Source organism: Vanessa tameamea, chromosome 25, assembly GCF_037043105.1.
Source record: "Vanessa tameamea isolate UH-Manoa-2023 chromosome 25, ilVanTame1 primary haplotype, whole genome shotgun sequence".
NCBI lineage: Eukaryota > Metazoa > Arthropoda > Insecta > Lepidoptera > Nymphalidae > Vanessa > Vanessa tameamea.
Window position 1 is genome coordinate 5,323,139 of NC_087333.1, and position 25,697 is coordinate 5,348,835.

General features: G+C 32.9%; 1 protein-coding gene across 6 annotated transcripts in view; it reads right to left on the minus strand.

The window, feature by feature from the left end:
• Scra (scraps) overlaps positions 1–25,697 on the minus strand; it is a 60,534-nt gene that overhangs the window by 4,609 nt on the left and 30,228 nt on the right. For 3 of the 6 annotated variants that reach the window (XM_064218937.1, XM_064218936.1, XM_064218941.1), the window contains exons 8-13: positions 12,562–12,812; positions 9,001–9,229; positions 8,342–8,501; positions 1,570–1,645; positions 847–999; positions 124–264 (exon numbers count right to left, since the gene is read on the minus strand). In XM_064218937.1, coding sequence (XP_064075007.1) covers positions 124–264; positions 847–999; positions 1,570–1,645; positions 8,342–8,501; positions 9,001–9,229; positions 12,562–12,812 — 1,010 coding nt within the window. The remainder of the gene's footprint in view (positions 1–123; positions 265–846; positions 1,000–1,569; positions 1,646–8,341; positions 8,502–9,000; positions 9,230–12,561; positions 12,813–25,697) is intronic. The other 3 variants (XM_064218938.1, XM_064218939.1, XM_064218940.1) reach the window with 3 other exon arrangements.

Below are 25,697 nucleotides of genomic sequence, written 5' to 3' on the forward strand. Positions count from 1 at the left end.
TTGTAGTAGAGATGAGCATGTTTGACTATTCATATCATCTATCAGATCAGAACTGGTGTTTAATTAATATGTAAAACCCATTCTAATAAATTGTTTTATAAAATTCTGAAAAGTTATACTCACGGCCTGCATGCGCCTGTAGAAACTGACGCTGTGGACCAGTTCGTTGCCGCGATCCGGCCTGGACGGCGTCACCTGCCCCTTCAGCGGCGACTTGAACCCCTTCTCCTGGTACACGAAACTCGATGAGGACAGGCTGCCGTGCTGTAAGCGTCCGTATATTAGGATCGTTTGGACATATACCGTGAACTGGATACATTTCTTAAATTAAAAAGTAAATCAATAATAAAATTGCCCAACTTTGACCATAATACGAGGACGCTCTTTAATCTTTATTACAATATACATAGAAGTTTTAAACGTGCTAATATTATTATTTTGTTACATGGACACAAAAAATTCACATATACAGGTAACCTTTGGGGTATGTGATATATTTTAATTAATTTAATATAGCAAGTGTCTGTAACGCTAAATGTTGGAGATACAATTACCCACTCATGACAAATTTACAGATTGTCTTGTATGTGAAGTTGTCGTGGTGTGGGAGTTTATACTATTCAGTGACAAGGTTTCCACGCCGATGAATATGAAGTATTTCAAAATATATGTATATATATTTATATTTTCAGTTAAACACTGACTTCTCTCGTTCTGTCATAACTGATTTGACATTCGAAAGAAGAAGACAAATAGCTTAATACATAATACGCTTTTCTTATAATTTCTTATTTTTGCACTATTGCTCTCCCTTTCTCGCGCTTAGGATAAATTGTTAAAGTTTACCTCATTCACCTTGTTTATCTTAGGCGGCGTGGGTCCCTCTTCCTCCAGCGCCTCATCAAGCAGCTCGTCCAGTTCGCTGTCGCAGGCGCTGCCCGATTCGTCTGAATCGCTCTGAACTGCTTTCTTGTAACTTGTGTTATTTTTCTTTACAACCTGGAATCATTTTACATATGTATGTATTCATTTTTTACACATTTTAAATATATATGAAGCTTTGCCATCAATCATAGACCACTGTTACACACACATATATATAAATATATATCTATATGTTTTGGGAACACTTCGAATGCCATTAAAACAGACGCACTGAAATCATTTTAACGCAAAACCGAGATGAGTTAATATAACAAAGAATTCTTAAATATACTGTTGTCATAATAGGGGTTTCGTTAAGTGGATTTGAGTTAAGTTGAAGTAGTCCAGCGAGTAGAACATGTATGTATATATTATTCATAGACAAACGGGTTCAAATTAAAGCAAGCACAACTCAATTTTCACGGAATCAATTAGTGTTTTTATTTATAATACATTTCATGTAATTTACTCACGTTTTGCGGAAAAGAAAAACATCATGAATGAAAACACAGAAGAAATGAAATGACATCCAAGCCTTCTACTTAATGGGGGAGGGGGAACTTTGCCTTGATCCTGTTATTACCACTCTATATACTCTGTTATCTGTTATATCTATTGAGCTCAAAGATAATAAATCTTACTTACATTCATCACCTCCCTCCCGAACGACGTCTCAGCCCAGTTATCCGACTTGTTCAACCTCTCGGGTATATTCTCCAAACTGTAACACGATATTAAAATATTAAAACAACACGAACGACACGACCAAACGAAGTAAAATCAATTGTAATACATAATCATCATTTTCCATACAATGTGAATTAATTTACAATGGATTCTTGGTGTGCGTTGAGTTTTTTCTATATGCCGGAATTTGCAATTAAATACCTTTTGTCTGGCGCATTAATCTTTTTATAAGAGATTTAGTTATCGTTTAGATTTATTATACATTTAATATTACTTATATTATATATCCTATAGTTAGTATGTTTGGATGTCTGTCTATCATATCATAGAGAGGAAAGATTTGTTTGTGTGTAATTTAATCGAGAAACTATGATACTAGTGAAGGGATTTTATTAATTATTTCACCTTGAGACAGCTATTAAGCTTTAGCAGAAGTAACATAGGCAATATTTTCGTTCGATTTGTATGTATGTATGTTCTCTTAGTGACATTTACTAGGAAATGACTCTAGGCGAAGCTGCGGCCACACTTTCAAATTTCTAACGAATGATTGACTTAAATCATTTTATATAGAAGTAAATTATCATGAAACAACATACATATCAGGATACGTCCCATTTTAGTTTTAATTAATGCTAAGTAACACGAGCGGTTACCGGTTAGAATAATTTAAGCTGTTGACTCGTTCATAATATTCGTTTATATTTTTGATTATACACAAGGTCGGGACGGGTAGCTAGTCTTAAAAAACAAAAACTTTAGACTTTGAGAATGTATTATGAAGACTATTATTATTTAAGTGTATATTTCTGTACTGGCCTTACGTTGTTATTGTAATAATCTTTATTTTTTGTTTTATTTGAGGTTCATATTACTTATATAGTTTTTTTTTTGTATTAAGCAAGTACAGGATGTTATAATTTTTTTAATATATCAAATAATAACTTCAAGTACTTTTAATATACATATATAATATGATACGTGAAACGTAATAATTGTTTTATCGACAAATTGAACATAGAGGGGGTGTATCCGAACCAAAGACTATGTGTTCAAGGTCAAATATATTCTATCATTCTAGGCAGTCAAGTAAAACATCTTAAGGTAAACAGGGCGCCAATTCCAAATGGTCACTTTATAGCAATCGATTTGTAACGCAATCGTTGTAGTTCAGCCATTTTCTTATAACAACTATACAATTGCGGTTAGGTTCAAGTTGTTTCGAAATATAATCGAGATCGCATTGTAACCGATATAAATAAATATAATTGGTCATTATTTACAATTAAACTGAGGTTCATTATTGTAAGGAATATTTAAAGTTGGATCGAGAAAGTATCATAACCGTTTTAAATTAGTAGAATTAGCCCTTAGCACGTGTCTGTTGAAAAATGTGCCACATGTATATCCACGGCGTGGTGGTAAGCTTGAAATCTCAAAAGGACAGTTAGTCTTGGTCCAGCAGCAGGACATTTAAAGTTACAATAATAATATACAAACAATTTTCGAGAGGATAATATAAATGGTATTTTTTGATTTATGAATTATAAATATACTAAGAATAAATACAATGTTTTATAAAGTCTATCTGAAATTGCCGTTAATTTGGTTTTTTATTCATAACTTTTTGTAGATTTTTGTCGATCATCAGACATTTATTTTTAATCTCCTATACAAAAATGTTCTATATATTTTATAAGTTATATTTTATTCGTAAATGATATTATCCCGAAGATTAGTCGAAATTCGGTCGATATTTATTGTTAAGAAAATATATAAGACATATTAAAATGATACAAAAATGAGGCTCAGCTGGACGACGTCGCCAAAGAAGTCGACGATTTTTATTAAAAAAAAAGCGTCATTGATTTTTAGCTTTGACACGACGTGTGTTATTTGGCAGTTCAAACGAACACCAATGAAAGTTTTATATTAAATATGTATAGGCCTCTGTGTGTAATGTTTTAATTAAATTAATTTTATCTATTTTCAATGCGTATTATATCAAAAATATTATCTTTCTGCACACATTTTTCCATATAAAATGTAACCTTGCCAAATATTAAACTCTTCCATCCGCGTAATTATCAAAAAAATACTCTGTACCCCACAAATATTTTGTCACGTACTAAAAAAAAAGACTCTAGTAGGTATTTATTTATCTATTGTAATGTGAGAATAAAAAAATAAAACAATAGATAATTGTTAAATAAACATTACAGATTTAAATAATATAATCTCACATAATAAATACACTTTAATATATTTAATTAAAAAGTTGTAACGTCGTAATAAATATATCGTAGTCGTCATAATAATTTTTTTTTTACATAACATTAAATAAATAAAGATATATTTTAAGAGTTTCTCACAAAACAATACTACAAGTAGCAATAAGAGTTTAAACTTTAGTTGAAACTAAACTAGCGAGCCGACCCGGCTTCGCATTGATGAAATTTATTAATAAAGAAACTGATATGATATAAATATAAACTAAACCAATAGCACTTAAGAATAGCAGACTAGTAGTCTAAAAATAAAATCATTACCTCAAAAAACATTGAACAACAATAACAATTGAATTTATTATAGAGATTGTTTGTTTGTACGCGTTTTACTTTAACTTGAGCGTTTAAAAAATATCTTGCTGTTAGATCCCGACTGACAGACTTAATTAATGTAACCATAATCAGCTCAATAGTTTAATTTAATTTAACCAAGTTATTTCTTGTCGGTTAATCGAATAAAATAAAAAATAAAACTTACATGAATATACATTTGTGTGGACCGATTAAGATGCATTTATTAATCGAACTAATATTATAAAGAAAAAAAAAACAAGTTATTTTTTTGATAATAAGTGGTCTACTTTTGAGATATCTATTAGTAGGCAGACGTATTCGGAGAGAAATTTGTAGGTCCAGGCACTTTCGGCTGCTGCCAAAACTTATAGCAGATACAGAAGACGTTAAATGAAAGATTAGTATTTCTCCAAACTGTCTCCAGAGAAGTGAAAAGAAAGAGCATATCATTTATATATGCCACCGTGAAATTGTAAATACCGTTAGATTATAATCTATCTCCCGAGATTGTTAACTATCGAAATATTGTAAATCGTACCACACTAATTACAATTTATATCGAAGTAAATTTTAGTTAAATTATATAAACTCTAACCGAAATATTATGAACTATCGAAATTGTATATGTTTTATTGTAAGTTGAATAACCGTTCACAATCTTTCGACAGTTTACCACTGTGCGAGATAGATTATAATCTAACGGTATTTAGAATTTTACGGTGATTTAATATAATTCACCCTAACCATTTCTATAGAAAAGAGGTCAGAATTAACAAACATTTAGTTTAATTAATTCTATTTGAAATAAATAACATTTTAATCGTTTTATGGAGGTACATATATATTTTACAGTTCTTAACGTTTCGTGTAGGTAAAAATTTGCATTACCAAATTGATCAAACCTGCAAATGTAAACAATTCAAGCTCGGTATAAAATCCATATTTTAGCCGTGACTTGTATGGCATAAAAACATATCTGATAATAAAAACTAATTCGCAAACCAAGAATCCTGTAAAGAAACACATAGATGTATGGAAAATGAAATACTTGATTTAATTTCAATATTTTTTTTATTCTTACAAAATCCAATAAAAAACCTTTCTATTATCACAGACAATAACTTAAAATGTAAACCTGAAAAAAGAAGTTTTATTATATATATATATTAAGCTACGTTATTTATAAATTAATATGAAGCGGCTTAGGTTACACGCAGAGGTTTGCTTGCGCAAACTGATTTGCGCAGTCACATCGCATGAAAACGTTGTTTAATAAAATGGCTAGATGGTACAAAATTTAAGGTATTTCCACCAATAAAAACGACCGCAAATAGTTGGAAGTGCAACGATTACTCTTGTCTTCTTATAATTTATTTGTCCAAGCTAACGTTTACATGGTCACGCACACGAGCGTAACTGCGTAAACTGGGTTGCGCGAGAGCGCAGAGTGATTTGAGCATGTAAACCTTTACCTTTATGGTAAATTGATACTATTCCTTATAACTAAAAAAATAACATAAAAATGTAACATAAAATAAGGTTGAATTCACACTAGCATGACAAAGTATAAGCAATATGATTCCAAAAATTATCACAAACCGATATTATAAGTAAATCAGTTTTAGCGATAAGGCCGCCTCTTGTGCATTCTTGAATGTGACTTAAGTATGTGTTTATTGGTGTGCAACAAAGACTAATTTGATTTGATGATAGCAATTTTATTTTTCGTTGAACTACACATTATTAAATAGACGGTGACGTCACAATAATCTCGCGTTACAAGTGAAAAATTAGACGAAGTCACACGGCGACTGCAGATTTCGTTAGAAGATGAAGTGATCAACAATTGACGTGTTAGAGAAAAGTGAAATTGGTTATCGCTTCGATAATTAACGTCGAATTTACGACTAACACTCCACCCCTTTCTAGTTCTACTTTTAACCCTGTCATGCCAGTTTGAAACAACTTAATGAAGCAACAACTGCATAATTATTTATTGGCACTCGAAAAAAATTCATCGAAATATCCCCTTTCATAAAAAAATTTAATAGGAGACGACTGATGTTGCTTTTAAAATATATTCTTTAACATCGTATCCTTTTAATTATTAAAAAATTGTAATCGTAGAATAATAACGGATTTTTGATTTCACCCCAGCGCCTTGGTTTTAATATTGTTTTAAGCAACAGATTGACGGCGTAATAATTTATGATTAGTTAGACCACGTTACCTTATAGTATCGACGTTACAAAAAGGTGCTTTTATGAATACGTACAGGAAAAAGAAAGCAAAAACTATCCGACGTAATTCCGATGAAATTAAATCACGGTTTAATTACATCAATCTACCTGAATTTTACGAACTCGTTCAATAATATTACCAACCTTGGTAGAATCCAACATCCGTACTTGATTTGATTTGTTTTTCTTAACATGTATGCAATATTTGTATTTTATTTACCAAATAAATGTTAACTCAAACTGCTATAAAAATATATATTAATATACGATTGGAAATATATCCAGCAAGTTGTATATTTAAAAGAAATTTCTATCTACGATATGTAATACTTTAAACTCAAGATAATATTTTGCTCATTTTTTAATTTTATTTATATATATAAAAAAAAAAAACATAGTTTAGCTAAACAGATTTTAGAAAGTACCAGATGTGTATTTGATTCTAGAGGGAACATTCTGTAGGAGTATTCTGTTGGTGTCACTGTTGCAACTACGTCAGAGAGGCGCTCATCATACATAGTACGATGTACTAAAGTTGTTTGTAGACAAAATGTTTAAATAGGATAACTTAAGCTCAAGACGAATAAAAACATATCTTTATTTCATATTTTGATATTTTATGTGAAGACTAACTATAAATATTGTTTAGATGATGCGAACAATGCTGTCTTCTCTCCAATGTAAAATCATGATGAGAGAGAGAGATAAAAAATAATCTAAGCCCCGGCTTCAATTCGTAAATATATATTGTTTGTGTTTACTTCATGCAAAATTAATGTATTCTTTTGTAAAACGCAGCGTAAAGTAAAGCACTAAACTAGTATATAAAGTATATACAAAATTTCTAACTTAATTTAACTAGATATAGGCAACGTCACAGTCTTCATATCTACATATTCCTAATAAGTTATTATAGTCAAATTGATAAGTTTTGAGAGTTAGTTATATTGCAATAGCATAATTTATTTATTTAATGATTAAGATTTGTATATTTAAATCTACATTAAAATGTATTTAGTATATAATATTGTAAAGTATACGAAATGAGATTAGTTTATAACTAAAATATTGTCGACAGGAATACTTCTCTATGGAACATTTGTTCATATCGTAGTGAATTATTTATTAGATATAACTAAAAGTATCAAATCAGATCTATTAAATATATATTTATTTAAGAAGTTTATTTACGATTTTGATCATTTATCCTAAAATGACGTAAGTTTTTGTTTTCAATGTCATGTTAAGAAATATAAGAGGCCAAAGTCTCATCAAAAAGTTCTAAACATATAAAAAAAAAAAAAAAAAGATTTATCAATAAAATCATTCTTTATCTCAATAGGCACTCAATAATACATCTTTATTGCAAATTGACTTCAGTCTATCCGTGTCTGTTTCGATATTACAGATCACAATATCACGCAATCCGTCCCCCGAGCGATAATACACTCTCGTCGATACGTATAAGAACCATAATGGTTCTCATAACCTTCGTCAGTCGGACACCTAGGACGGTGTCAATGCGACCGAGCCATTTTTATCTCGAATGTTACAAGTTGCCCGCATCCTAAGTACCTAGGTACATTTCAATGCCATTGCTAGACCTACATCTATGCGAGGTAACCTGACGGTTTCAATTATTATATAATGATATAACCTATATTCTAAATAATAACATAAATAATTATCTCCGAGAAACGCCGACATTTAAAAATGGAGGAGCCATGAATGAACTTCACGTCAGTATTCGAAATTTAAACTATAAATATTTGTCCATAATTACGTCAAATGTTGGTAATGTGGAAATTGTTTGAGATAAATTTAAACCCAATGTTTGGCCAAACATAGTAGCGCCAAATTCAAATGCATAAAAAGAAAAAAACGCATTCCAAAGCGTAGTGTCCACACCTTGATCCTCCACAGTCCGAATATTCCTCTTGTGTGTTCGAATTGTCCGTCTCTATATCAGATAAATGTGGCACTACTGTGCCATTTTCCTTATTATTATTCACTTTTATCCTTTTAACATCTTCCAGTACTGATAAAACCACTGGGGAGTCTTGTGAACCTGGAATGAAATAAAATATGCATCTTTGAATATAGTGGTCGCTCATTAATCAAAATTCGACCAGGTTTGATTTAAAAAAATAGGAAAAATGAAGCTAAGCTGGGCGATGCCTTATCATTGCTACAATAAAAAAACTGCATGAAAAAAAAAACGTCATTGAATATCTTACAATTTACAAACGTCACGTGATGTTATATATATTTAATATGAACATACATTATGAATGTTTCATATTAAATATATACACACACGTGTCTGTTAAACTCATTGTAGTGACGGTTAGTATAGGACCAACCCAACAAATAAGGTACAGGACGAAAGCAGTTCAAGGGATTCAAATCAAAGTCATTCTAAATTCCAGGTTGAAGATTTAAAAGAAATAATTCATTATTAGACCTCTCTGAGAATCGAACTCGAGACTTACAACCGAAAAGATTATCCTATAGAGGAACGACGTGGTTTTATGTGTAAGAAAACTTAAGCGATCGATTTTACTCACTTCTACGTTTAACAGGTTGCGAACCTACAACCTTGTCATGCTCAACCTCATTGTCGTGTCTCGATTCGGGCTTTGTTTCCAACGTAGCTTTTGGTACGTTGGCGATGATCTCGGGTTTCTTGTTCGCTTGGGACAGACTCGTGGTGCTTCCCATCAGAGGAGCCTTTTCTGATTCGTGCTCGCTTTGATCGTCGTCGGATTCATTGTTATCGGGTTTTTGTGATTTTGGCTGGAAATAAATATAAACATTAAATTTCTAAAGCTCAATAATACGACATTGTTAACTGCTTTACAAATGTTTGCCTTAGCAAACTTTATCTGAAGGTTACATACGTATAACACTTTCATATATAAAAATCTTCTGTAATTTTTCGTTTAGTTGCTTAACCGACCAGCTTAAGCGTTATCAAGAAAAAAAAATACATGTATTTCTAAAATTTTCAAAAATGGTATCAATATTTAATTGTCCAATTTTGACCAATGAAGAAAACTATTATTTATAATACATAAATACTTTTTATAACATGAAGTCCGCTACATACAGTCAAGACCCATTATAGAGACTTTGAGGTGTTCGATTCAATATTTCGGGTTCGACCTTGTAAACGATGATCACCACTAAACATTAATATATATACAGAATATATATTCTACATTAAAACTGACAATCGCATCGAGTTTTTGAAATGAATTCAAGTAAATAGTTCTTTCGTTACGTTTACGTAGTTCATATTCCAAAACATCGCAGTGCACCGTGAAAAAGGTTTCCCTTTGTTAACGGCACCATATGCGCAAAGCGAATGGGAACTTTCGAGCAAAAGTATCTTTAACATAATGAAGTGTAAAAATTATCACGTTCGACCGAAATCTATTGTGGACCGCTTTCACTTGCGTTCGGTTAATATGTAACTTCGAGTTCTATACGCGTATGAAGCTCGGATATGAAGCTGAATTTGTTTGAAAGCGCTAATCTCAGGATCTGTCTGACCAGTCTGATTTGAGAAAATAATTTGCGTTAGCTAACCCGTTTTAGTAAGAATGATAGAGATAGCAATACAACAATTTCTTCCTATTCTTCTTGTATACAGGTATATAAATCCCTTTGAAGATAATTATATAGATACAGTATTGTATATAAACGAAGCCCATCAAGTAGGCCCACAAAAGTACCTTGCATCATAATGTTACAATGTTAAATAAAAAGTAAAGCTACCGCCGGTTCGGAAATTAGATTCTACCAAGAAGAATCGGCCATATAAAAAAACGTGAACGGAATATCGTAGGTTCAAACCTAATCGGTGCCTTATAACATCTTGCTCGTGGAAGAAAACATTGTGATAAAACCTGCACGTGTTAAATGAAATTTCAGCACATGTATCCGCATTGAAGCAGCATTGTGAAATAATCTCCAAAGCTTTTCCTAAGTAGGAGGACAGGCCTTCGAGCATCGATGGGACATTTAAGGGTATCACCTAGCATACATATATTTACTTCTAATTACTTACTACGTATTCGATACTGACATAACAGAACTCTTTGAAGATATAAAACTAATACTAATCGACCGAGACGATTATTCCCACCCTTAATATCTGACCTGAATCTACAATACGAAAACCACAAATAACGGAAGGTTAACCAGAAGGCTTGTATTGCATACCCAGCATTAAGTACTAGACCGCAATGTTAGTTCAGATAACATAATTTCAAATAATCGAATCTGTTTGTATCTAAACACTACGACGAGCTTGTGTAATAAAATCAGACTTCAACGATACGCCTCGACGTAACGCTTCAAATAAAAAACTCAACAATGTCCAAATACCAATGAATTTGTAATCGGAGTATACTGAACCCAACGCTAAAAGAACCACCAAAAACATTACCAAAAAAGTATTTTTCGAAACCAATAAGTTAAAAATATACATGAATTGGAGGCTATTGAACTCCAGTATAAGAAAACCGACTGTGGAATACCACTAATTAAACTAATATTGGAAATTATTGGTTTATAGATGTTAAGTTGGATTTAAAATTGGGATAAAAAAAAAATTGGTGACATCCTTCTTGGCCAACATTGGTCCCACACGTTCTGCTTGAAAAGTATGTTTGCAAACACAAGTGCAATATTAATTTCCTAATTGACATAATCCGATCGTATTATGTGGGAGTTCAGGCGCAGGATAAACTTTCGAGGTAGTATATTTCTAATAAATTCAAAATCTTATTCAATACATCTCGCTAACCAGACAACTCGTGCGTCGTAGATCACAAAGAGGTAAAGTAAGTGCACTTAACAAAACAAATAAATCCTGGAATACAGACCGGAATAACTTTAGGAAGGGCGCGTTGGGTATTGGTATTTATGGAGGACGACAAAATTTTAACTTTAGTTTAGAATTAAAATTTTGATATAATTGTTACAAACAAGAGCTTGTGAGGGTTTTACTAATCTTACTTTTTCTTGAAAATAGCTTGACAAATAGTATTGAACATTGAAAACTTTGCCCATTTATATATATATAATATTTATCAAGGCGATACAAGAAGCATATAATCTATTATTTATCCTCGTTCGTTTTCTATATAGGAACTCGTATACGGAAAAGTGATATAAATCTAACGATAAAAATATAAAATTTCAATACATAAACATAGATTTATCCTCCAAAGCCAATTAAACAACATTAGCCATCGAACTGACGCGATATCATTGGTCGAGAGCTTGAATTAATCTATGACATTAATTATCGATTTGCGAATGAATTACGTTTCGAAAGTCAACGATACTTTTATCGGAACTTTGGTAGTAAAATCAAAGTGTACAAAAGTAATTAGGGGTACAAAGTTGAATTATAAATAAAGATATATCTTATCGAGAACTGTACAACATAGCTGAGCTGTTAGCGAATCGCACGGAGCACCATAACAAAACTGGTATCACGATTCATCATTATTAGATAGCGCAGTGTGATGAGGATCATTGCGTAAGCCGTCAGCATTATGCTTATTCAAATTCCATTGCACCCACGAATACACGCACGCACCGTTTTAGAATTACTTGTTTTTTTTTTTTTTTTATGTTTAACCTTTATAAGACGTCAAAACGTAAAGTGAATCATTTACTTCCTTGTGTATTATTTTAGTAAAATTTTATTGCGACGTTATTATTGTAACGTAAACTAGGAAACGTTTTTTCTATCTATAGAAATATAAAAAAAATTAAAGTGTCGGTTTGTGTATCTAATCTTCTGCGAGGTCTAATCTTCTAAATCGACAAAAGTAACAAATAGGACAGCTATAGAGAGGATTCCAATAAACATTTACAAAAGCTTTAAAAACTGATAAAGTTAAGGTATGATAACCGCGTGAAACAGCAAGTATGCAAATCCACTGGCCTTAGTTTACCTTCTAACTAACTAGCAGGATAAACCTATTGTCTGTACTTTCCGATAGTTGAGATAAATAAAATCCATACTTAAACATATATATTACGCTACGAATAAAACATATCTAAGAAAAATTTTAATGCGGTTAAATAAAAACCAGCCTCCTCCTTACCTTATAATGGAATCTGTTCTGTAACATCTCCATTTCTCTGTCTCTTTCTTGCTTGAACTTATTAGCTATCGTCGTCTCGCTTATCGTCTGCTCCTTATTGAAAAGCGCTGCCAGTTTCCCTTTAATACCACCACCCAGGGAACTTTGACTGATGTTGTCTTCCGCTAAGCTATCCTTCGAATTCGTCCTGGAGTTTCTCTCGGGCGTATTAGATTTAGTCGGCGTTTTTTGTGTCTGCTTAACGGGTTTATCTGCAAGAGCAAAAAGCTGTTAGGACGGGGTCAACGTTTAAGTATTCGATAGCTGCGTCTAGTGCCAATGGTTTTTTTTAGTGTAATCGTGTAGGTGTCTCGTTTAAATATAATCTACTATTAGAATTTCATTATGAATTTTAAGTGCCCCTATCACCGATCACAGGTATAAATATTCATGTTAGAAAACACAATATTTTTTAAACTGATAAAAATATAGAATATATGTATTAAACAATTCATTTCTATATAATTACGTCGTAGTTTTGCTTATGTATTGTTAATTGAAATATCTAAGCAAATCCATTCGCTCAGCTTAAACCTATATGACATCTGTTAGCTATAGTATATAGAGCAAATATTATATTGAAGTACAACATACAATTTTTTATATCGTGATAGATATTGATAAATACCATAGATTCATCGAAGACTGAATATTTATGAGAAAAACATTTAGTAAATTATCATATTAATAATTCAAGGCTCGTATCCACTACCTACAGATAAGGTAAGGTGAACTGATAAACAGCCTGTATATTTCCCAACGCTGGGCAAAAACCGATATATAAATAATGATATCGATACTGGCTGCATTCACACATCCGTATATATTATCAACGCACGTACAAACGTGTGACATAAGCTAAACCTAATCCCTCGTGTCTGTAACTACGAAGACATCACGTAAAACTAGAACACAATTACAAAACTGTTGCTTGGCGGTTGTAAATCTGATCATATCGACCAGCCGTCTATGACCAATGGAAGATATACTATTTCACAGTGAGCTTATTGCGACAGTCGGAAGGTTTAGGAAATGAAGGAATTGACGGTACAACATATTATATACCAGCTGAACCTGCGGGTTTACCCGCGCGAAATTTATAAATCAAAAACTTCCCACCCTCGTTTTACCCCCCTTAGGGATGGAGTTTCATAAAATCCGTTCTTAGCGGATGTCTACACCTAACTGCCAAATTTCAAGTTTGTAGGTGTGTTAGTTATAGTTTCTGCGATTTCGTGCTTAACTTGTTGTTGTGAGAACTATGATAGGAAAATCTAATTCTAGTTATTTACACAAATGCCGTCATTATGGAAACCGTGTAATTGCCTTTCTGGTGTTAAATATATATAAATGCAGATAATTTAAGTGCGACTGTTACGAAATGTCACGTTTGGATTATTTCGAAATTGTCGGATATTACCATGTAAACATTTATTATATATAAAGAGAAAAAATATAATAAATATAATTTATAATTAAAGATAAGTATTAAAATCCTGTAAGACTGTGTTTGTTGAGATTACAAATCTTTAAAATTATGATAGGATTCTATTCTGTCGCATATAATAATTATCTTAATTAATAGAACCTTCGAACCTTTTCAAATTAATTTTAATTTCATACTGTTTTAATAAAACAAACATTCATAATAAATTAAGATATTTCAACTCACATATCTTATTGAAACAGGTTTCCTATTTGCACAAAACTTAACCGGTATTCATGAAATACCAACAAGTATCGTCACAAAATATCAAAAGTTCACAACCGGTGCAGCGTGGTTGAAATCGTTTAAAATAATAAAATACACAAACCACGGAGCAATGTGCTTTAGCGAACGTCACACGACGAAATGGCACGGATCGCCAGCCATCGGTCACACAGAACTGTCAATTCTTCGACTTGAGGCTTCAAATGGGACTCTTATCGCTATCGTTATAAAGACGAGGTTCGTGCGGCATTCGCGTGCGATCTTCGCGAGTCCCACGCCCGCTATTCAGCTGTCGCCAACGTTTCCACGGTTGATCGAGTCTGTTGGATTTTTCGGAAATGCCGTTCGGTTCCGGTAAGTGGATGCGTTTCATAATGATACCCCCTTTACAGCGACAACAGTCGCCGACTACTGGGTCGTGATTTCACAAGATTATTATGAATCAGATTTTTTATTTAGAATAGAAAATTAACATTTAACAGTAAATGGTACTGTTGAATTCCGTTTAGTTGTATTATGATTCAGTAATAATGAGACCGCCCTAAGGTTTATGCGTAAATGTTCATACAAATCATTCACATCTCTTTTACTTGGTGGTAAGGCTTTGTGCAGGCCCGTTTGGGTCGATACCACCCATTCATCAAATATTCTACTGCCAAACAACAGTACTGAGTTTAGAGAGATCATAGTTTCCAAGGTGGCGCATTGGCGATGTAAGGAATAATCTAATATATCTTACAGCGACATGGTTACAGGTGGCCCATTTGCATCTGCCTACCTATCTCAAAAAAAAAAAAAAAACAACCAAGTTACATTTGACTTAAACGGTTACAAAATGGAACTATCTTATAAATAAGGTAACCTTTACTATTAGTGTCAATTATTATATTACGAACGAATTCTACTATAACAGAGAGAAATAAATAGAGCGACGGGTTATGTAGGTCGGCATGGGTTAATATTAGTTTTAAGGTTACGCAACACGTTGACACTTATCGTACTATCGATACATTGTAACGAAACACGTGACCATTAAAATAATTAAATACGAGACAAGGAAAACCTTTGATAAAAGGCAGTTTGTAAAACGCAAAATCGAAGCATATATTCCCGTTTCCAACGTCTGTGACGCACAGGTCAAAAATTGATAAATAACTTATTAAATAATGAAATTGTTGAAGTCAATTATTTCTCTTGTTTGATTAGGATGATACTTTTCAATTTAGATATTAAAATAACACAACTGCGCTGAATGAATCAATTGATTTACAAACATTTTCACTGGGGATGACGTAAGGATTCTAAAGACACACCCCGAATATCCTATATACGATTATACGAATATAGGTACTCACACATATATGAACTCTGAAAACATTACACTTTTGATTAGTTGTGTAAAAAGACAGTCTATCGCGTAGCGCTTCATACTTTTAAACTCAATAACGAATGAAATTTAGTATATTCAAGTATGCTGGGATAAGCATTATTGAAACAAAAAATATATCGATGTTTTAAGTTGGTTGGTCGTGTATTCAGTTAACAGGATATTAATACCTTATAAGGGTTAATTTTTTTTAGTAAATCTGTAACTGGCTTCACTTCGACGTAGGGGAAAAAACATGACTCGTAAAATTCTGAGAACTAGATTCGCAAGTATCGCGTACTGATTTCGATATTCGTCTATAGATATATTATAACATACATAAGTAGGTAAAACTGTGAAGGTATAACATATGAGTTATTTAGGATCTGAACGAGTATACAAGTTTATATAATATGTAATAATAAATAAATAAATACTGGACAACATCACATACATTACTCTGATCCCAATATAAGCAGCTAACGCACTTGTGTTATGGAAAATCAGAAGTAACGACGGCACCACAAACACCCAGACCCAAGACAACATAGAAAACTAATGAACTTTTTCTACATCGACTCGGCCGGGGATCGAACCCGGGACCTCGGAGTGGCAAATAAAATTAAACGTAACATGTCTTGAGTATTATATGGTATAAATTATACATATATACATCATACAATTTTCTTTATCAATAAATAGCCTAACGATACCGAAGCGGGTCGCTAGTCACACGTAATTTACTATACTAAATAAAATAAGTACTATAAACAATAATTTCTATACTATACTAATTGCGTTCTTGAACCACCTTCGTAAAATATTTACATAAGTCGACAAAGAAATAAAATAAAATTAATACAATTCGTCCAATAATTGCACTGGATAAAAACCTATAATAGTCTATTGATAATTATAAAATTACCAAACAATGCAAACAGTACGCGAAGTTTTTATCGCATCGGTTTTAATTACGCGATAATACTCGATATTCAGTTGTACTGTGGTTATATAATTGCATGTATCGATTCATATAAATTTATAGTAAATGAACAAAAAGGTTCGTTATAAAGGGCTCCGTAAGCCAAGCTGCCCGGGCAAGGTCGACGACATACGAGCCAACCTTGATCGGTGATTCGATTATGTAACTCGCTAAGTAAATTCGGATGTACACGAGTTATTAAACGAACGTCTTTATATATATGTCTGAGGAAGATATGAGTCGGGTTGATTGATATTTGCATATATAACACACAATATTATTTGTTTACATTATAATATCTTTTAAAATTCTTGAGTTAATTATATTTGATTTGTTACATTGTTTTAAGAAGTTATAAACCATATAAATTTTATAAAAGTTATGAATATTGTATTTCTTGTAACGACCAATCAGAGCGAAGCATTTGCCTCGAGCGGGGTCGAGGCGCCACCTAGTCGACAGAGATTGAGACAGTTTTGACGGATACATTTTGTTTAATTAGAAAAAGGGACAGATCGAGTTGGATCTTGAAAAGTGTAGAAGACTGCCTATAAAATGTCAGATCGGTGCCCCGAACCCGCTGCTCGGTGTTGGTACTCGTTAAAGTGTTAATTTGTTGACTTTATATTAATTACATTACATACATACATACATTACATTAGCAGCCTGTAAATTTCCCACTGCTGGGCTAAGGCCTCCTCTCCCATCGAGGAGAAGGTTTTGGAGCATATTCCACCACGCTGCTCCAATGCGGGTTGGTGGAATACACATGTGGCAGAATTTCGTTGAAATTAGACACATGCAGGTTTCCTCACGATGTTTTCCTTCACCGCCGAGCACGAGATGAATTATAAAGACAAATTAAGCACATGAAAATTCAGTGGTGCCTGCCTGGGTTTGAACCCGAACTCATCGGTTAAGATGCACGCGTTCCAACCACTGGGCTATCTCGGCTCTCGTATATTAATATTAATTAATATACTGTAATTACGTGATAGTTGTGTTTTGTGCTTGTTCTTTACCCTAATGACGCCCACTAAGCCCGTAACCATTGACGACGATGTCAACAAGAATTATGTTCTCCGACATATATATATGTCGCAGCGTCAGATAATCAAATACTTTGATTGTAATCTCTTAGTTTGAGATTTGATTTTGGATGGCCAGTGTGGTCAATCGCTCTTTGTCTCATTAGAGAAACATAAAATGTCAGTTGTCAAGCAAGATAAGACAGATGTGGTCGCGGCCAATCAAATATTGTAAAAATAAATATACGATAATCCAGCTATCGATTTGTTGTATTATTTGTGAATATGTATGACGAAGATGGTGACCCCGAACCAAACAATACTGCCGGCTCACCGTTATATACATATGTGTGTGTAAATGATTCCACTGTACATATTTGTTGTATGTCAATAAATGTCTCGGAAACGGCTGAACCGAATTTGATAAAAAATTTGTACTTTGGATTGGCCTCCGTGCTCGAGTAGTGTGTACACCGGTTTCCATGGGTACGCCACTCCGAGGTCCCGGGTTCGATCACCGGCCGAGTCGATGTAGAAAAAGTTCATTAGTTTTCTACGTTGCCTCGGGTCTGGGTGTATGTCGTGCCGTCGTTACTTCTGATTTTCCATAACACAAGTGCTTTAGCTACATACATTGGGTTCAGAATAATGTATGTGATGTTATACGATATTTATTATATATTTATTATTACTATTTTACATAAAAATGACTATTACCTACTGTTTTAATGACTTTCGTTATGGGCTTGTAATTTGAACGATTAATTATTCATACACGCTATCCTAATTTGAGTCTTGACTTGATTGAAATTAGCATTTAGATTCTCGATTTATTTGTAATTTTTTAAATGTAATTAAACCAATTTTGAATTGAACTCTTATTTACCGCACCGCAGACCTGTATTGTGGGACGCGTTAGACCCTTATCGTGATACTCTAATGCTTGTTGTTTTCCTATTCGGGTATGCTAAAAAATATCATGGAAGGAGAAGAAGAAGAAGAAGAAGAATGCCTTATTATATTTTGTGTTCTTGTACATTATTGCATCTATTTTATCTATAATAATATTCTGTACTAATATTATAAATGCAAAAGTAACTATATGTATCTGTCTGTTACGCTTTGAATCCCAGCAAAGAACCTAGGTTTCACCTTATACCTAAAAGCTACGACTAAACCCCCCCCCCACTACCCCCTAAAAAGCGAACGAAAACTTATAATATAAAGACTAGATCACTCTTACTACACCAGCTCATCCTTCGAATAGGAAAACAAAGTACTATATTTTTAAGTTAAGTTTATGAATTACCGATATCGACCAAGACTCGTTTACACAAGTCCTAGCACCACTAATTCTCGTGCCAACTGTGTATGACACAGAATTCGGATTGTACATAAACAATACACAACAATAAGAAAGTTACTAATGTAACCGTATGGTCGTTACCGAGTATCGTGGGGTTGCGTTAATAGCGTTTAAAGTATACGTTGTATTCCTTTGCGGCAATCTCTTTACGTTAAGTACACGTTACTCTGATCCAGTTTCATTCACATGACGTTTCTAAATTATACCTTGTCATGTACCTACGTCATATTTACTTTATTGGGTAACAATAACACTATGGATAAGGCGGAGCGGATAGAACACGTGAAACTTAGGAAGAAAAAGGGTTCACGTCTGGGCAAGTTTTAGTGAGATTTCTTATGTCAAAATTGTGTTTGTAATTAATTTAGTACAAGGCGATGAATGAATATGAGATCGTGAGGGAACATGTACGCTGTCTGTGTGTCTATCAACTGCACTGGATCGGCACGGAAAAAGCTCTTATCTATACGATACTTTACTTAACTTAAGTTAGACTTACTTTAGTTAACTTTACTTAGACTTATATGTAATCTTTAGAGTTGTACATCTGTCTCCGTTTCGACTTAAGCAAGTTGACATATGGAAACAAGAAGATTCGATACGTCACAAAGACCTACTTTTACAACATTATACAACAACACATTTGTCCAAATTGACACGGCGCGGCGATGAAATGCTTCTAGTGTGACCGCACATTGTAGATTCAAATCAATACTCGTATCTGAGAATTCGAATTAATTATTTACTTTAATCTTAAAAAAATAATCACAAATAGAATATTTTGAAATAAAAAAGATAATTTAACTTATATCCTTTGTTTCAGAAACCAATCTAAGACCAATTCCCTGCGTTATGAAAACCTATAAATGATTGTTTAGACGACTAAACAAGTCCCTCTTTAGTTTTTGAAACGCTGATCGATATCATATAATTAATTTAACTTGAATCTGTACTTTAATTGGTCGATCACAGTCGATGACAAAATTGACGACCAATCAACGTTCTCTTTTGGTCAGAATACTAAATTTGACTCTGACGAACGTCAGAAACGTCAGAAAATCAAAATCTGCCAGAAAGAGCGTTGAGTTTTTATTAATACAAGAACCGATAATTATTTTTTAACGATTACTTTTAATTAAGCTTCAAGACAGGATTGAAGCCCGCAGACCTTTGAACTATTAAAATGTCCATATTTTTTTGTTATTGCGATGTCTTCATTAACAGCGCAATAATAGAGGGATGTTAACTTATAGAAAATAAACAAAAGCCCTTTTATGCGACAGAAAAACTTTTCCTTCAGGAACTTTACATTTATACATAGAAGTCAACTAAAATCTTGAAATTTTACTCACACATAATTAAAGGAAAAAAAAATAGAAAAAAAATCCGAATGCTATTGAGCGTTAAAATCGACAATGTGCATTATCGTTTATAGGCATTTTCTTCACAGGCGAGCCATTTTCGTGAACATTTCGTATGTTCTACTTTTGAGCTGTAAACTCGCTTTGTTTGACGGAACGTCGTAAATCAATTTTTGTGGGTCGAAATAAATTTAAATCTATACGTTGCATAACCAATATTATGCAATACGACTTTTTGAATTAGGTTTAAATTAAAAATGAACCCTGCCAGCTTCAAAGGCGTTCCTCCTTCCAATTAACCAAAAGTAATTAGATTATCCGATTATACAAGTATGCAAGTACATAGTCATCATTGCATATTTTGATTTATTATAGAAAATATATTTTCATTTTGTTCCTTTACTAGCTTTCGCCCGCCGCTTCGTCCGAGTACGAGGGAAGATACAGAATTAGTAACCCAGTGTCCTTTTCTTAACTTCTGACATATACGCAAAATTTCATGATGAAACAGACTGAACAGTTATAACTCACCTTAACAGTTCTACACACTATTAGTTAAAATGACAAAATAAGAACTTGTTATTACAATTATTAATATTCCAAAACAAAATGTCATCTACAGGTGAGCCATTAAAAAAAAAAAAAAAAAAAACAAAAAAACCAAGATGCATCACCGTTACACGTCCCACATGTACACGTACTGTTCAGCATTTAATGTACGCCAAGTTATTTACATTATATTCGCAAATCGCCGACACGGTGACACACTTGATAGCAAACAAAACCGATCGAAAACTTTACCGTTTTATTACCGCTATTCTTTTAAACGACACTAGATTATAGTAGGGTTGTCAGACGCTTTAATTTCAAACAATTGGGCCAACATTTTTTTTTTAAAGTGGCACTACCCTGCGATTTTAAACGACACTAGACTATCGTAGGGTTGTCACACGTTTTAATTGAAAGTAATTTCGCCATCATATTTTTACATTAGCAGTGCCCTGTAGCAATTTTACGCGGCACTATATTATTTTCGGGTTGTCAGACCTTATAATATACATAGAGATTTTATCAATGATAAATTTATATTATATTTATTTGTTAATAAACTTTAAGTTATTGTTACTTTTGATAGAAAGATATTACTTACAATAATTTGTATTAGTATTTTTTTATTTATTTATGAAGTTTAACCCGAACAAATAGACCGACAGAAAGACAAAAAATAATGGTTGATGAAAGAGATGTTGTTATTTTGAAACACACACGCAGAAATACACTTTTAATTTTATTTATTTGTTTTAGATTATTTTGTATTAACAGTATAAGTAAATTATCGTTTAGTCATAGCTATGTTTAACGGCTAAACAAGTACAAGGCTCAACTGGGCTGTTTTTAAAGCGGAGAAAATTACGCAATGTACAAAACTCTTACTTGATATATAGCTTTACCTTCCCTGGGCTTTAGATAAAGCAATCGGTATTTAAAGGAACAATAGTCAATAATGATTTATCATGGATCTTCTTACGGCCAGAATAACTAAAAATATATATTTCATAAATATCCTTTGCGTTTATTTGCCTGCGTTATCATAAATTGTATATCGGATTGAATTTCCATCAGTTCGAACCGAAGCTCAAAACACGTGTGTACATGTGATTATTATGTTTTATCATTGTGTTTGTTTTAATACATTTGTTTGTTATTTTATTCTATCTTTATGACTTAATTACACACAAATAAAATTATATTAATATTATTTATACATTATAGCACTCAGGAATAATGTAGATTTCAACCAGTGTTTTGTTTTTAGAATTGTATTAAGTAATCGTTCCGGATATCATCCCCTATACCAGTATCAGTATATATACAAATAAAGATAATTTCTTAGCATAGGCACAGCTAGATTTTCTACTTTAACACTGGAAATAATCACGCAATCATCCTAAAGCTTTACACAAGATATATAGATGTTTTGATACGTAGGTTATATGCATAATTTTGTTTATATTCATGGACAGACAAAAAGATCCTTATAAAAATATGATTTATGACATATTTCTTTTGTTTTTATCATCCAAACAATACATCATTCCGTCATATAAAGGCGCGTAACAAAACAACTTTTCTTATCAGATTGTCGACATAAATTACATTATTATAATATTTGACGATTTTTATTGTTGTATATAATAATAGTAAGCGTTACGTAATATTTGTCCAAGCATACTAATTGGCCTCGGAATAATAATAATAATTATTTTGATGGTAAGTGAAGTCAACACCATCCATAGGCTGTAGTTAATTAGCGTCGTAAGAAAAATTAACAATTCCTTACATCGACAAATACACTGGCTCACTAACCCACAATGCTAATCGCTGCTTAGTTGTAGGATATTTGATGAGCGGATAACGAACCCAGGCGGGTGACACTTGCAGGAACCCTAACACCTTAATCTCAGATTGCGGGTTCGAAACATAGTTTTGCTTGCTTAATTGTGTCTATATTTCCTGCTCGGCAAACAACGTCAGGTAACTTGCATACGTACCCTATCAACGGCTCTATACATAAGACGCCAGACCATCGGCGCAGATCGTACAAAATCATCGAAATTGTGAAAACTGTTATTCGTCTCATTTCTCACTCGACGTAAACAAACGGAAATCGTAGAAAATATGTAAATAATAGCGGCTCTGAGGAACTACGAGTAAATGTTTACATTCGACGCCATTAATAACACATTAAACAGCGTTCCGACTGTCAGTCGGAGGTGTTTACGTTACAGGAAATAAACACAACGCTTGATGAGACTGGAACCGATCAAGCGATTAAAACGATCGTTTTATGGAATAAATCTAAAATTTCGGAGCAACCCAAATCAACGGGACTCGGCTCATATAAACTATAAATTTTGAATCTGAGAGATCATCGAAGCCGTAACACGGGTTCCGTAGCGCATCTAACATTGGTCCAACACCACTTAGTTGAAATAAGCAATGTTTGCAAATCAGGAGAGTTTGATATTAAACTTTCGCATTATCCGTGAATGTAAGTTCCTCAAACTTAAAATATTCCTTTGGGACCCAATGATCTTTAGCAGGAGTTTTGTATGACAAATAAAAATGTAATCCATGTACGGTTAATACGAGTTACATAGTTTTTTAATTTTTTACTATAAAGATAAGTGCGTTTTTGGCATACTAAAAATTTCATACTGTTATAGATTAGAACATTTAAAATAATAATAAATATTGGACAGCATCACATACATTACTCTGATCCCAATGTAAGTAGCTAAAGCACTTGTGTTATAGAAAATCAGAAGTAACGACGGTACCACAAACACCCAGACCCGAGACAACGTAGAAAACTAATGAACTTTTTCTACGACTCGGCCGGGAATCGAAATTATAATCGAATCGAAATTATAAAAGACATTAACAGTAACATCTTGTACTAGAAAATATTTATATAATAATGAGTACAATAAGGAAAAAAAGCTATTATACATTTAAATGAACATCGTTTAAAACGCCCAGTACCTAAGTACCCACATATAAAAAAACATTATGATAATAATAATAACAAGGGAAATACAAGAAAATATAAACCATACGCAGGTGTCTGCGGTGTAAATGATACCCACTCATTACAAACAATACGAAATCAATACGTAGCGTAAAGTCACGTGTTTAGTATAAACAAGGTGATCACACTAGAAGCGGAAAGAAATCCTTGGGAGTTGTCCAGCAGTGGCCTGCGATCAGCTTACAGCAACGGCAAGTTGTCTTTGTGTTTATCGTTCGTCTACCAATGACTAATTTTACCAATTTTACCAATGACATGAAATCTCTCCATTACTGTTACAGAATCTACGTCAATTTTCTAACACGTGTGATTTTATTACTTTAAATACGATATAATAATTTGCTATTTTGTTTAAAGATCAAATTTTCATGACTTAACGGTTTCTGAACATGTAATACAGATTAGTTTAAGCCCAGAGACCTCTTAAAATGTAGGTCTTCTAATCTCTGGACCATTTCGGATCTTTTATTTTCTATTCTGCCTATAGCATAGAATGTTTACCTCTGGCAACATTGTTAGAATGATGAATAAGAATAAAGTAACGAATATAAAAACGCAAACATCATATAATAAGACGTTTTTGTAATGCCTACAGCTGAATAATCAATGTACATAAAACATAATATACATATATATACCAGACTATGCACCGCCTTTCGGAGGTTTTAGTTTAAATCATAATATTAGTAGCCGGGCTCCGGAATTTGACCCGCACTACATTTAGACTATTGAAGTGACAAACGTAAATTTCTTATTTATAATATATATTACCAAAGTTCCTGCTAAATAAAATCATCGAAACATAAGGACAAACAGTGTCTTAAGGAACGATTTGCATAAGCAATAAAAATTTTCCTATTCAACATAATTATTCTTGGAAACGACCCAGAACATTTATACTTAATACGAATTGAATTATTGTATTGAATATGCAATTGTTTTATTATTGTACCAAAAAAAAAAGATAAGACACGCATTCCGTGAATTATGAAACGTGCATTACTGGGAGGGATGAGTTATCGTACGTAAGCGAACTTTGTTTAAATAAAAGAACGACAACTTAACGAAATATATACAGATATATACTCATTTCAAATAAGTGGGCACACGGACGAATGGCTTAATGCCTGGGTATGTACCACCTACTCTAACATCAAACAGTAATACTTACTATCGCTGTGTTCTAGTTACAAGGGAGAGTGAGTCAGTGTAACTACTGTTACATACCATCTTAGTGTTCCCTGGGTTAGTGACACATTGACAATATAAGGGATGGTGAATATTTCTTACAATACTTATGTGTATGGTCAGTCGCTCGCGCGCCAGTCTGCCTGCCTAGTGGAAAAACCACCAATTTCAATTAAGATTACACAAGCCCGCTTCATGCCCACGGTTTTTTTAAATCGACTGATGTTTTCCGCTCCTCAGCACGAACTTATATAGCTCAACTAGCAGTATATCAACATCAAAAATAATTTATCCAATCTGACAAGTTGTTCAATAGATAAGGGTGTTCGAATCTAGAATATCGAGACGTAATTAAATTTTTCAACTAACTGTATAACAGGTTTTTTATTCGATAACGTATGTAGACTTCGCAAAATTTTATAAAAACGCAAACATCGTACATCGAGATTTAAGTTTTTAATTGTGTGATAAATAAGTTAGGTATTTATAATTAACTACTTCTG